Source organism: Euphorbia lathyris, chromosome 5, assembly GCF_963576675.1.
Source record: "Euphorbia lathyris chromosome 5, ddEupLath1.1, whole genome shotgun sequence".
Classification (NCBI taxonomy): domain Eukaryota; kingdom Viridiplantae; phylum Streptophyta; class Magnoliopsida; order Malpighiales; family Euphorbiaceae; genus Euphorbia; species Euphorbia lathyris.
The window spans coordinates 59,871,685-59,886,208 of NC_088914.1; the positions used below are offsets into that span (position 1 = coordinate 59,871,685).

The 14,524-nt window shown below is 34.6% G+C and overlaps 2 protein-coding genes across 2 annotated transcripts; one reads left to right on the forward strand and one right to left on the reverse strand.

The window, feature by feature from the left end:
• Positions 1 to 794: 794 nt before the first annotated feature.
• On the forward strand, positions 795 to 2,100 carry LOC136230934 (putative aquaporin NIP4-1). The gene is made up of 5 exons (XM_066020144.1): positions 795 to 1,025; positions 1,101 to 1,325; positions 1,405 to 1,614; positions 1,693 to 1,754; positions 1,842 to 2,100. Exons 1-5 carry the CDS (start codon positions 873 to 875, stop codon positions 2,035 to 2,037), a joined length of 846 nt encoding a protein of 281 aa, XP_065876216.1. The 5' UTR covers positions 795 to 872; the 3' UTR covers positions 2,038 to 2,100.
• A 10,900-nt stretch (positions 2,101 to 13,000) lies between these two features.
• LOC136230158 (transcription factor MYB92-like) lies at positions 13,001 to 14,289 on the reverse strand. Its single transcript, XM_066019113.1, has 3 exons — positions 14,142 to 14,289; positions 13,905 to 14,034; positions 13,001 to 13,824 (listed from the first exon to the last, which is right to left on the reverse strand). The coding sequence occupies exons 1-3, from the start codon at positions 14,272 to 14,274 to the stop codon at positions 13,149 to 13,151; spliced, it is 939 nt and encodes a 312-aa protein (XP_065875185.1). The 5' UTR covers positions 14,275 to 14,289; the 3' UTR covers positions 13,001 to 13,148.
• Positions 14,290 to 14,524: the final 235 nt, after the last annotated feature.

Genomic DNA, 14,524 nt, shown 5'->3' on the forward strand with positions numbered 1-14,524 from the left:
AACTCACAATCTTATTAATAATACTCTGATCAATACAAAAGAGAACAAGCTTCTAAATAGGTAAAAAGAATCCTAAATGTAACAACAATTATAAATAGAAAATGAAACATGAATCCTAATTGGCCATAGAATCTTACAGAAACAAAACAACTTAAAAAATGCCTAAAAACCTAAATTGCATAAATAAGAGCCTTAGAGGCCCAATTTGACTAAAAAGGCTTGAAAGTCATGTCAAAGCGGTGAGTTTTGTTCATAGACCCGTTTTCGTGCAGAATAAGATCCAAAATCGCAAAAAATCGACACTTCACAACTTGACAAAAATTTGTTACTAAATCATATTTTTCCAAGAATCTAATTGCTCGATCTTCCACCGTATTTAAGAAAATTTTGGTACAACAATTACAATAAAACTAAAATGGTTTTCTCTAGCTACCAAAAAATAGCATGCATTTCTAGGGAATTCTTAGTAGACGTGAAAATTAAATAATAAAATCCAAATAATGTATAGCTGCTCATGGTCACTCCAAAGCTCAAACATTAAAGTAACCAATAATGGATATGTCTTATTGTCCAAATGTGAAATATTCATCAAATGTGTTTACCTTTTGCTTGCATCCAGGAGGATCATTGCATTACATATCAATCGATACTAACTATATAGATTATGTTTCTACAATTAATTAATTAATTAAATTTATTCCTAGATTATTGAAATTATCAAAGTTTTACATAATAATCTAAGGCATATATATACACACATGAACATGATGAGTAAATTGATGACTGATATTGGAAGAACATAAACAACTGTTATTCAAAACAATTACAGGTCCCTAATGAGAAATTGATCATTGTTTTAAGGTTATTGATTAATGGCTCAAGTTTCCCCTTCCTCTCCCAATAAAGAATTCCCAAATAAGGCAACTTTGTGTAATAATGACCTATCAACTATAGAAGAAGGAAAGATCACACCTTCAGAGGCAGCTTCACCTTTCATTACAACTTCTCCGATCAATGCACATAAGGCATGCCATATATGATATACTTTGATTTATTATCTCCTTGATTAGCTAGCATAATAAATGTTGGTATGCTGGTAGATAATTGCAGAGCTGGTGGGGACTTACATAATAATATTCATAGGATGTGGCAGCATCCTAATTGAGCGTATACATCCGTTTACAATGATGGGAATAGGCGAGCCAGTGGCATGGGGTCTGGCTGTCATGGTAATGATATATAGCTTCGGACATGTCTCTGGTGCACATTTCAATCCTGCTATTACTATTGCTTTTGCAGTCACTTATAAATTCCCATGGCCACAGGTTAGTCCTCAAAATAGCTGAACAATGTGTACTTCTGATCTATAAAGATTGAGTATTGTTAGTGTATTTTTGTTGGCAGGTGATAGGATATGTAGGATCGCAGTTGGCTGGATCAACTCTAGCTGTTCTTACACTGAAAGTGATGTTCCATAGTAAAACATTAGATATAAGTGTGACAACAACTCAGTTTGTGGGTGAAGCAACTACTCTTGAGGCCTTCATTTGGGAATTCATTCTCTCTTTCATTCTAATGCTAACCATTTGTGGTGTTGCTACTGATAATAGAGCAGTACAGTATACACCTCTATCGATCCTTTTATTTTCAATACAATCTTATATCTACTTAATCTTCCTTACTGTAATTCAGGTAACAGAATTATCTGGAGTTGTGGTTGGGGCTACCATGATTTTTAACATGATCATTGCTGGGTAATTTTCATATTCCCTAAACTTAGATCAATGGTTTAATGAGTAAAATTACAAAGTGAGTAATGGAAGAATTAATGTGAGTTTCAGGAACATAACAGGGGCTTCAATGAATCCTGCAAGAAGCTTGGGGCCTGCCTTTGTTTCAAGAAAGTTATGTTATGTTTGGTTGTATATTACGGCTCCTATTTTAGGAATGGTAGTTGCTTCTGCCATTTATTCAGTTCTTTGGCTTCCTAAGTCTCCAAATCTTGATAAGGAGGAGGACAGCTCCAAGAATGTATAGCCATTTCTTGTACATGTTTATTCAATTTTTGACATTTGAATCAAGATCAGAATATGACTATACTAGAATTTGAAATGAATGTAACTTGGCTTAATGCTGAATTTGCATTTTATTCAATAGAGAGTAAGAATCCGTTCTATATGTGGTTTTTCTATAATTACATATTTACATAACTATCATTTTTTCATGATTATATCAAGCATTTAACATGTAGTATAGGAGAATTGACAAAATCAAAATTGGCATGATACGTTAAGAGGAAAAAAAGCTAAGCTGATAGTTAAGATTCTATAGTAATTTTTATTATAATCTCTAATAAAATTGTCTGCAGCAAATTTTGCATTTCCATATGTTGAAGGTCGGAATGTCCGGAAATAAAAGAACTTTACTTTTCTAATGTCAACAAAGAGAGTTGCTACTTGGCCAGAGGATTGGTCCTCTTCCTAGACGCTTTAGTGGTTTTTCAAAAAGCTTTTTGATATGTTGTTTCTTAGGAGCCATGATTGCAATCAACGAATCGAAACACATATATGATTCGAGATAACAAACACAAGAAAATAAAATGAAATCACGTTCAATTTTGCTGGATATCAAAAAAGGAATGATAAACTAGGACTGTCGTGATATTTTATGGATCCTGGAGAAAATAAGAAATAAAGGCATTTAAAAAAATTGTATTTAAAAGTTAAAGTAGAAATTTGAGTCGATTTTAGATCTAATACGTATGATAATTATATTTATAAAAAAATTTACTCTATATATATTAAAAAAATAGTTGGTCCTTTATTTTATCCTGACCCATGCTCAGGACCAGTCCTATGGCAAACCACCCAACAAAGAGAATTAAGGCTAGAAGAGAGGAATAACAGAAGAAGAAATAATAAAAGGCCACTCACCAAACTCTTTGCCCTATAGGATCCAAATAAAATCCTTAATAATAGTATACTCCAACCATTAATCTTCTATGAATGTAATTTTAATATCAAAACCCAAAAAAACAAAGTTTATTTAATTAATAGCAAAAGAAAAATAACAAAGATCCGTATTGGTCATTAAAAAGAAATAGTAGATTGTTTTTTCAATTAATTATATATGAATTTTTTAGAAATGATAAATAAATAATACGAATTCGGTTTAAAGAAGTGAAGCTTTGACTAGCACGACTAGATTGACTTTTAATAAATTTCCACACTCTTGTTAAGTTAAGAGCTTGAAATTTACGATTAAGAAGATAATTAATTAAATTATTACATAAAGTCTTCAGTTTAAAAGAAAATGGTTTGATTAGTGAGTGGGTCTGCTAACTAGTGGATGAATTATATATAAAGTCAATCCCTTCCTAGAAAAGGAACAACTTCTACCTATTACCACGGAATATCTGACTTCTTTTTCCTCTGTATATATTTGGGTTAGGCTATGCTTACTTTGTTACTTTGTTTTTTCCACCAATGGATGGTGATGAACTTTGACAAAGTAAGCTCATCTAATGGTAGAAAAAACAAAGTAAAATTTACTTTGTCAAAAACAAAGTAAGCGTAGAAGACACCATATATATTTTATATTTACATTATAAAGCACGGTGCCTTCTATGGTTACTTTGTTTTTGACAAAGTAAAGTTTACTTTGTTTTTTTTCACCATTTGATGATAGTGAACTTTAACAAAGTAAGTTTATCCAATGATAGTAAAAACAAGGGTAATTAATTTATTAGTCCCTATATTTTGACAAAACACACTGTTTAGTCCATGTATTTTCAAAAACACATGGTAAGGTCCCTAACCTTTTTCTCAGTGAACTGTTTAGTCATTCCGTCTGTTTGTTAGATTTTTTTACCGTTTATGACTTCGGAAATAACTAAATTACACTTTACTATTTACCTTCAAACTTTAGAAGAGGAAATCCAATTTAGAAGAAGAAGTTATTTGTATGGAGAACAAGAAAAAGAACAGACCCAATGCTTACGAATTTGAACGATTAAGGAGAAAATCAAGAAGAAGAACACTCAAAATTGATTTCACATGCATTAGAGTTTAAAGGAAATAAAAATAAAGGAAAAGAAGAATGCAAATCCAAATTGACTAACAAAATCTTTATGAGAGTCTAACTGCATGGACTAAACAGTTCACTTAAAAAAACGTTAGGGACTAAATAGTTCATCGCAAAAAAGGTTAGGGACTTTATCATGTGTTTTTGAAAATACAGGGACTAAACAGTGTGTTTTGTCAAAATATAGGGACTAATAAATTAATTACCCTAAAAACAAAGTAAAACAAAGTAAGTATAGTCCAACCCTACAAACACTATTATTATATCCTATAAGCTTTTACTACTAGTACTAATCTCAACATTATATTATCCTTGACTTTCTTGTATTAATCCTAATTATTATCCCTAACTATACGTTTTCAGTTAAATTTTTTCTTAGATTAGATCAACCTATCCACAACAATGATTTACTAACTCTTACAAGTCATTGAATTTTTGTTACCTTTCTTACATTAAAAATGTACTTATAGAAAATGGCAGTTGACTTTAGTTTTTTTTTTTTTTTTTTTTTTTTTTTTTTTTTTGTCCTTGTAAAATCTTCTTTTTTCGAAGAAAATTAATTAAGACTAAATAGGTAATTGCACACATTAATTTGTCTCTTTTTGTCATTTAACACTATTTACTTTTTCTACTTGAAATCATTAAACACCTAACCTTGTTAATATTTGATCATCTACACACCTCAAATCTCTAGTTTACTTTTCAGAATGTATTTTTCACCATTAGAGAATGTATTTCATGTCAATACCCAATAAAATTGTGATACCTAGCAATATTAACGGCGTGTTTGTTAGAGGGAATATAGGAAGTGGGATAGGGATAAAAAAAACGAGATAACTATCCCGTGTTTGTTTGAAAGATAGGAGAGTGAGACACGGGAGGGATAAGCCTTTTGAAAATTTAGTAGAGTGTTTCAAATATTTATCAAGTTAATTTTAATTTTCGAACTTTTGAAAACTTCAGTTTGTCCGTATATTATTGTAGTATCAATTTGGAATGAAATTAATTAAATTTAATCTATCATCCTAAGTTCAGAAATACTTCAAATATTGTATTAAATTAATTAAATGTCCTTCAACTTGTGCAAGTAGGGTTTTAAGAGAATGTTTTGAGTTTTAACTTGAATTGAATGGATATAAAATTAAATGTGTATCTAAGAAAACACATGAATTTTATTGGCAAGAATTCATGATAATATACTCTTTGTAGCTCTAATGTTTTACGATATCAATTAACTAGTAATTTCAAATTGATTTTTAGTGATTTTTTCCAATTACATATTGTTTTATTAATCACATATAAATGTGTATTTGCAGGAATGATGCCTGATAAGGATATTTGAATTAGTCTTAATTATTTGTTAATATTTATCTGTTAATATCTGATCGGATTTACTTTGTTATACTTTCAAATATAATTAGTTGTAACATTATCATTGTACAGCTATAAATATAGCTTATCTCAATCAATACAAATCAGTTGAGCAGAATCGTATTATGGTATTAGAGCCCTAGTGGTTTAAAAACTCTGCATATTTTTTCTCTCTCCTCAATTTATTGTTATACGATTCTCTCATGGCCACCAGCCCTAACACCACAGCCACATCGTCTTCCTCAATTGTCCCTGGTTTTTCTTCTTCTTCCATTAGCCATCCAATTTCCCTCAAATTGACACCAACCAATTTTATTTTATGGCAAACACAGCTCCTACCCATGCTCAAAGGCCACTCTCTGGCTGAACATATTAATCCACACGTTGTTCCTGTCGAGAAATTGGCTAATGGAGATGACAATCTAGCCTTCAAACCATGGGGGCAAAAGGATCAACAAGTGCTTAGCACCATTATTTCGTCTCTCTCTATTGGTGTCCTACCTCAAGTAGTAGGTGCAAAAACTGCTTCTGCTGCATATCAGAAGCTAGTAAAAGCATATTCGGCTGGTTCCCATTCCCAAATCAGGGATTTGAAATTTCGTTTACACAATTTGAAGCGAGAGAATGATAGTATATCGAATTATCTTCAGTCTGCTAAGTTGTTAAGCGATCAATTAGCGGCACTGCAAAACCCAATCTCTGACGATGACCTTGTGGAAGCAGTGCTTGATGGACTCGGACCAGCTTATCGTCTGTTTGTCCGCGCTCTTGAGGCCCGATTGGCTTCTGTATCATATGATGATCTCCTTGGCTTGTTACTCAGTGAAGAAAGCTAGTTGTCCAGGGAAAACATTGCTGCCACCTTTTCCCCTTCTGTGAATTATGATGCTCGCAATCCCGTTAGAGGCAGAGGTCGTGGCCGAGGTGGATTTTTTGGCCAATCCTCTAATCGCCCTGTGTATACGCAATCAACCCCTTTGGATGTAAGTTCCTTGACCTATCACAACTGTCGCGGTTATGGGCACATCTTCAAACAGTGTCCATCCCCAAAGCTCAACCGCAATACTCGTAATCAAATCAGACCCTCATCCCATTTCGCTGCCACATCCAATCCTTCTACCAATGACTGACTTCTTGATTCTGGAGTGACTCACTATTTAACTGCGGACTTAGAGAACCTTGATGGCGTGTACGGCTAGGTAGAGCTTCTTTAACGATGACGAAATGTGTATTATGATAAGTGCGTTATGGCTATGGATGTGATCTTTCTAAATGCTCTATCCCTACTAGACGCCACTACTTAGGGGCAAGTGTACCCCGTCGTATCAAGTAATAATCCGGTTAAGACCGGGTATCGAATCCACGGGATTTATAACTACAAGTATTAAACGACTCGGTTTTATATGTTATCTAAACGGTGAATACCTTGAGTTGATTCGGGGAACAACTACAAACTACTCCTAACTACGGGTGAGACAAATTTATATAGCAAAACTCTACGAAATGATGTGGAAGGCGGTAAGTTATAAATATGATAAACAATGACTCTCAATATATGAACGGTTAATGATTTACTCTTGCAATGATGACTACGTGTAGTGTGACCGACCCGTGAAGTACTTAGACTACGTGGTTCCTAGTCAATGCGTGTCTAATGCTTGGGACCAGAAATTAGGGCCCGTAAGTTCCGTGGTTTGTCAATTCCTACGGTTTCCGGAGCGTCACTTCCGGTAAGACAACACCTATATGAATCCCTAAAGATAGCCCGAATGGCGTCGAAAATCGTGTTCTCCTACACAATAATCAATTACAAGTATCAAAACAAGCAATAAACATCAACACGTATATAGAAACAGAAATTGCAAATCATATATTATAAATATGGAAGACGTAAATACGGAATACAACCAAGCCTAGTACATAGGAAGAGTGCAAGCTAGTTAGCAAGTAAAAAGGGAAGAATCCACCCTCGGAACTAGCTAACCGGACTCAAGGCCGTCTCTTAGGACTTGGAGGTGGAGCTTTCGAGCTTGGTGAGCGGAGATGGAGCAGAACTTTGATGGAACGCCGGAATCAACGAACAAGCTCTCAAGGTGGAAGAGTTTTGCTCTATAAATACAATCTCAAACAAAAACAACAAGAGCTTTAACTATAGTAAAATTGTATATCAAAAAAATGGTGTATAAAATGAGTGCTAGTCACTCCTATTTATACACATCAAGCTAGGGACAAATTGTAATTTCTCAAGATACAAGCATGGAGGAACATGATTTCCTGCAGATTTCCCATGACACGCATCGCGTATGGTGGAGTACGCCTCGTATAGTTGCCCATTCCGTTAGAAATCTCCTGCATGTGGACTAAATCCAGATCTTGTTGTCTCAACCACGCCCCGCGTAGACTTGGGTGCGCCTCGCGTGGTTGAGTTTCTGAGATTTTATTGCTTGAATTGGGTCTTTTACGCCTCGCGTAGCTGAAGCACGCCCCGCGTAAATGAGTCTCTGAGCTTTTTGGATTGAAGAACTTCCTTACACGCCCCGCGTGTAAGGTGGTACGTCCCGCGTAGGGTAGTTGACTCAGGGAGACCATGCAGTCTGACTTTCAGGATTAGGCTTATCATTTCTGACACATGTTCCACGCCTCGCGTGGTAGTTGATACGCCTCGCGTATTGGTGACTAGATCCCACGTGGTGCCTGTGGATTGAACAATTATTTCTGACCAAGTGTTCCACGCCTCGCGTGTAGTTGATACGCCCCGCGTATGTCGAAGGAATTTCACTCCTTGCTCGTACCTGAAATACAATTCTCGGAAGCCGAGTTAGCTTGACGTTTTTATTTCTAATTAAATCAAAAATAGGGAAAATTAACCGAAAGTACGGAATTTATTTTTATTTCGTTATTTTATTAAAAACACCCTATTTTTGCAATCAAACTTATTTATTTCTCTTAAAATTAATCCGTAAATCACGCTAAAAGATAGGGACGAAACGCCCCTATCAAACCTCCATGTTTATTCCGCGTATGATGGACCTGAAGAAGTGGTTGTAGGTAATGGTAAATCTATCCCGATCTCTCATATTGGTGCTTCTAAATTTCTTGTGTCTACTTCCTCGTTAAAATTCAATAATGTTCTTCGTGTTCCATAAACAATAAATAATCTTTTGTCAGTTTCATCACTCACAAATTCTAATCCAATTTCAATTGAGTTCTTTGCTAACTACTTTGTTTTGAAGGATTTGGAGACGAAAAAGGAGATTCTTCAGGGAAAGCACAGTAATGGACTCTGCACATTATCTCTTCCGCCTCATGTTCCGCACAAAGCTCGAGCTTATCATGTTTCATTACCTTTATTGCATGCTAGATTAGGGTATGCGAATTTTTCCATTGTCAAACGTACCTTATCATTGAATAATTTGTCATTCAATAAAGATAATCAAATTTCAGTTTTGTGTGAATCTTGTTGCTTGAGTAAATCACATCGTTTACCTTTCCCACAATCAACCTTTGTTGCTAATGGTCCTTTAGATTTGGTATGTTCTGACGTTTGAGGTCCTGCCCCTGTCGATTCTCTTGATAATTGTCGTTATTATGTATTATTTTATGACCATTAGAGTAAATTTTTATGGCTTTATTTTGTGCGATTCAAATCTGAAATTTTTAGTGTCTTTGTCAAATTCAGAATCTTAGTTGAAAAATTCTTTAGTCGTCCTATTAAAGCCTTTCAAAGTGACTGGGGTGGGGAATTTCAGGCTTTAACGGAATATCTAAGCACCAATGGTATTGTCCAACGCATATCATGTCCATATACACCTGAACAAAAATGGGTATGCCGAACGGAAACACAGACACGTTGTAGAAATAGGGTTATCTCTGTTACAACATTCTCAACTTCCACAAAAAAATTGGAGTTATGCCTTTGAATGTGCTATATATGTCATCAGTCGATTACCTGTTCCTACATTAAATTATTGCACACCGTTTGAGAAATTGTTCAATACTTGTTTTGATTATAATATGCTTCGTACATTTGGTTGCTTATGTTTTCATTGGCTTCGTCCTTATAGTCCTACAAAATTACATCCTCGATCTCAAAAATGCATTTTCCTGGGCTATAGTAAAGTACACAAAGGTTACCGTTGTTACGATTTATTTAGTAACAAATTGTTCATCTCACGTCATGTACTCTTTGATGAACAGGTGTTTCCCTATTCGGAGTTAAATCGTGAGTTGCAAGCCTCTACAACAAGTCAGTCGATTGAAAATCCACTCACCGTTACCTTCCCTGCAGTCCCGATAACCCTTCACTGCCATCCCTCCTGGAGCAACACGTTCTAATCTCCCTGGAATTCAAAATAATCAACTGCACAATTTTAACCATACAGCTCAAAATGATGCCATAAACACTCCTGCTCTAAATTTTACAATTCCACCTGCTATCACCCAAAATCAAACTCCTCCAATTTTACCTCAACAACAAACAGTACCAAGAACTGACCCCACTTCAATCCCCGCACAACCAGTCCTTCAATTAAATGTTGATCTTACATCCTCTAACCCCACTTCAAACATCTAACAAACAGTCCCTGCTCCAATACTTGACCCCGTCCCTGTACCACCCAATATATCCAAATCAGTCCCTCTTTCAACTAGAAAAATTGTCACACGATCTCAAACTGGAAATTCTCGTCCAAAGGTTCATTTAGCTATTTCACAAACAGTCGCACCTCCGACATGCTATTCTAAAGCTATGGCTGATCCAAAATGGCGCAAGGCAATGCGCCAAGAATTTAATGCCCTCATTGAGAATGGGACATGGGAATTAGTACCAGCTTAACAAGCAACCAACACCGTCGGGTCTCGTTGGGTCTTTCGTATCAAATTGAATTCAGATGGTACCATAGACTGTTACAAAGCACGACTATGAACAAACTTATAGCCCCGTCGTGAAATTGACTATGATTCGTATCATTTTGAGTATGGCAATCACTAATGGTTGGTTTCTTCATCAACTGGATGTATCAAACTCCTTTTTACATGGCACTCTAGATGAACTCGTCTTTATGGAACATCCCCAGGATTTGTTAATCCTCAATTTCCAACTCATGTGTGCAAACTTCGCAAAAGCTTATACGGTTTAAAGCAAGCCTCACGAATGTGGCACTGCTGCCTTTCTGATGCTTTGATGGAATTTGGTTTTCAATGTTCTAAAGCAGATACATCCTTGTACTTTTATAATGTTGATAGTGTGCAAATATTTTGTTTGCTCTATGTTGATGATATTCTGGTGACAGGCAGTGACAAAAAGATTGTTGATCGTTTGCTAAGCCATCTTCAATCCAAGTTTGCAATTCGTCATTTGGGGAAATTATCATACTTTCTCGGGCTAGAGGCTCATTGACATTCCAAATGCTTATATTTGAATCAACGAAAATATGTCTTAGATCTGCTTCATCGTGCTACTATGCACGAATCTAGGGGAGTGTCCACTCCGACTTGTCCATCTCATAAATTGTCTCATTCTGTTGGTGAACCAATTGATGATCCTGGATTGTACCGTAGCATTGTGGGCAGTCTCCAATATGCCACAATTACTCGCCCAGACATCTCATTTGCCGTAAACAAAGTGAGTCAATACATGCACCAACCCAACTTAGAACATTGGAAGGCGGTCAACGGATCCTTCGATACTTGCACACCACAGCAAATCATGGTTTGCGTTTTTCCTCTACCTCCAATTTCAACATTACTGGTTTTGCCGATAGGAGAAACTATAAATTCAGTGTTGAAGTTGGCTTACCATACTTTTAGGAAGGAGACATATAGAAGAATGGTATGCGGATCGGAAATAAATGTAATGATATGTTATTTATGTTAGCTAATTGTGAATATTAAAAATCAATTTCAATTAATCTAATGTTAATTATAATTGTATGAAGAACTCCAAGAATCTATGTATGGAGAAATGTATGATAGTTGCGCTATATATTGGGAGTCCTATCTGAAAAATATATACATATATACATATATATATATATGTGAAAGGTAAACTTTCACGAGATGATAGAACCGAAAATAAACCAATGACGTATCATACTAAAAAATCATTGTCCATAAAAGATACTACAACAATAACTCTTCAGATGATAGTTGAAAACCGTCATCCCAAAAAACATAAAACTGTCACATAAACCGAAAATAATCGATTATTATGATAACTTTGTTTTTTTTTTTTTTTTTTTTTGGGAAAATTATAATAACTTTGTTAATATTTTATGCATGTTTTTCCTAACCACTTGGTGGGTCCATCTTATCATTGAAGGATCTTTTTAACGTCACTTTTTTGACATTATAAAATGGGTCAACTCTCTCTCTTTATAGAAAATTACACAATATAACAGCTATATAAAACAAAAATTGAAAAAGGAGAAAGAATAAGATTGTGATAGTCATTTTCAGTTTTTGAACCATCTTCCTATAGAGTGGTTGGCTTGGCTTCATGTTTGGTCAATTACTAACTCACCCAAACACAACACTATTTCATTCTTCCTTTATTTATTTAATTTCATATAATCAATAAATTTTCCTATATGTGAACATCGTGACTTGTGTGTGTACTCTACCAAATGCCATATACTTAATTTATTTGCTAATGGGAAATAATGTGAGAAAGTTTTCTTCATCAATATATAAATGTATATGAAAAACACAATTCTTGCCAATTATATGCATCCTAGTGGATGTTTGTTTTCAACGACTTATTATCAGTGTCAACACGTTTCCATGGATAATTATATATATTTTTATAAATTAAGTGAACTAACCACCTTTTTATATTTTAATTCAGATTTTAATTTATAATGCTATATGCATATGCCATATTTTTCCAGATTTGAAAATAAAAACAATAAAAGGTTTCATATTACTAAACCTTGTCAAATAATTATTTAATTTCAAACTATAAGCTGATAAATAAATTACAAAAAGAATCTTTTATTATTAATTATTATCTATTTCAAATTTTGCCACGCGAATGTTTCTTGAACTTGAAGTATGTGCGACGTGCGTCATCTTACTATGTTGGAATTCTATTAGCAAATGAAGTCGTGGGATTTGAAGTCTCCGCTACTTGGCTTAAGATATTCTAGCATCATGTTAATGAACCATTTGATCAGAAAAAAAAAACTAAACTGATACCTATATAAGATACAAAAATAACTTATATTACTATTATTTATTATTATTGTTTATACATGAAATTAAAGAGAAAATTTCTACCATATTTTTGAAATAATACACGGAACCAATTAAAAAATGATGCGTACAACTTCATGGAAGATTATTTGCGTGTATAATTGATTAAACGTATTACTCTTTCAGTATTTTACAATTTCTCGATACTAAATATAGAACATCAGAAATCCTGAGAAAATTCATTTGATAAAATGAGTATGTAATTCAACATGTATAATCAGTGACAAAACAACAAAAGAAGTCCCAGAGTATCAGTATCACCGCAAACATATACTTATATAGATATATCATTTTAATATCAACAGTACCTATTTATTTCTGTCTAAAGATTGCAAAAAAAATGAAAGTGGTAGTGCAATTCCAAACCTTTTTTACACACACAAAGCTATATATATATATATATATAATATAAAAAAGAAAACAAAAAAGCTAATTGATTAATTTTAAGCAATCTCATGAAACAAGGGGTCTTCAAGGAGAAGTTGTTGCCAGTCAGTAAGAGTAGAAGTACTCGGCGGAGGAACAACCTCCGGCTCCGGCGGTGGTGGAGGAGGAGATGGAGTTGAAGATGAAAGAAGCCATGGAGAATTAGGCGAGTTAAAACCCCTAAACTGATCACCACCTTCAATTCTACTATCCTTATTATTTAATGGTAGTTGTAAGTCAGGCAAATGAGAAAAATGGGTAGAATCATCAACCCCAAATTGAGCTAGTCTTGATAAATCAATCTGAGATGAACAACTTGAAACTGAGCTATCCTTGATTGAGTTCAAAAGGTTAAAACTTTCCATATCACCAAATGCAACACTTGTAATTGTGTTACTATTTCTACCATTAGGCTGAGATTGAAGAAGATACTGTAAGTACTGTAATTTAGCCATTTCGACAGCTTCTGCTTGTAATCGAACAGCATGTTCTTCTAATGATTGATGATCTATAAGCTCTCTTAAACTAGCCAAAGCTATAAGATGCGGCAAACTTGAAAAGATATCCGTCCGAGGCCGGTGAGTCATCGGATCAAAACCCATCTGAATCAGCTTTTTCTTCAGATGAGTATTCCAGAAGTTCTTGATTTCGTTGTCGGTCCGCCCCGGCAGGTGGCTGGCAATTGCTGACCATCTTAACGTATAAATTAACAAGATTAATTTCATGCTTACACAGAGAAAAAAGGAAATTAAGAAGGAAATGGAGGTAATTACTTGTTGCCAAGAACAGAATGGAGATTGAGAATTGTTTGTTCTTCATCTTCAGAAAATTTTCCTCTCTTGATATCTGGTCTCAAATAGTTAGTCCATCTTAACCTGCAACTCTTCCCGCATCTGTTAAGACCTGTAATAAGTTATAGAATCGGTGAAATCATTTGAAATTAGCTGAAACCATTTGAAATTAGGTGAAATCCACAAGTGAAACTAGCTGAAAGAGAGAGAGGAAGATACCAGCAAGCTTAGGGAGGGCTCTCCAGCTGCTATGGCCATGTTTCTGAATATATTTGACAAGTTTTTGATCTTCTTCAGGAGTCCAGGGACCTTTCTTCAATCCAATCTCGTCACAGCAGGGAGATCTTCCCATATCTGATCTTAATAAGTTTATCAGTTTCTGTTCAAGATTTCATTTGGTTGCCTCCCTGAAGTCCAACCATTAACTGCAGCATTATTATTATTTATATACAATCTAACTTCTTGTCTCCCTCATTATGCCCAAATCATTGCTGCTGATTTGTGAGCTTCCTATTTGTTACAATTACAACTTCATCCAATGCCAATTATACCCTTTCTCTCTTTACATAATGGTACGTACATGATAAAAGAAATACATATAT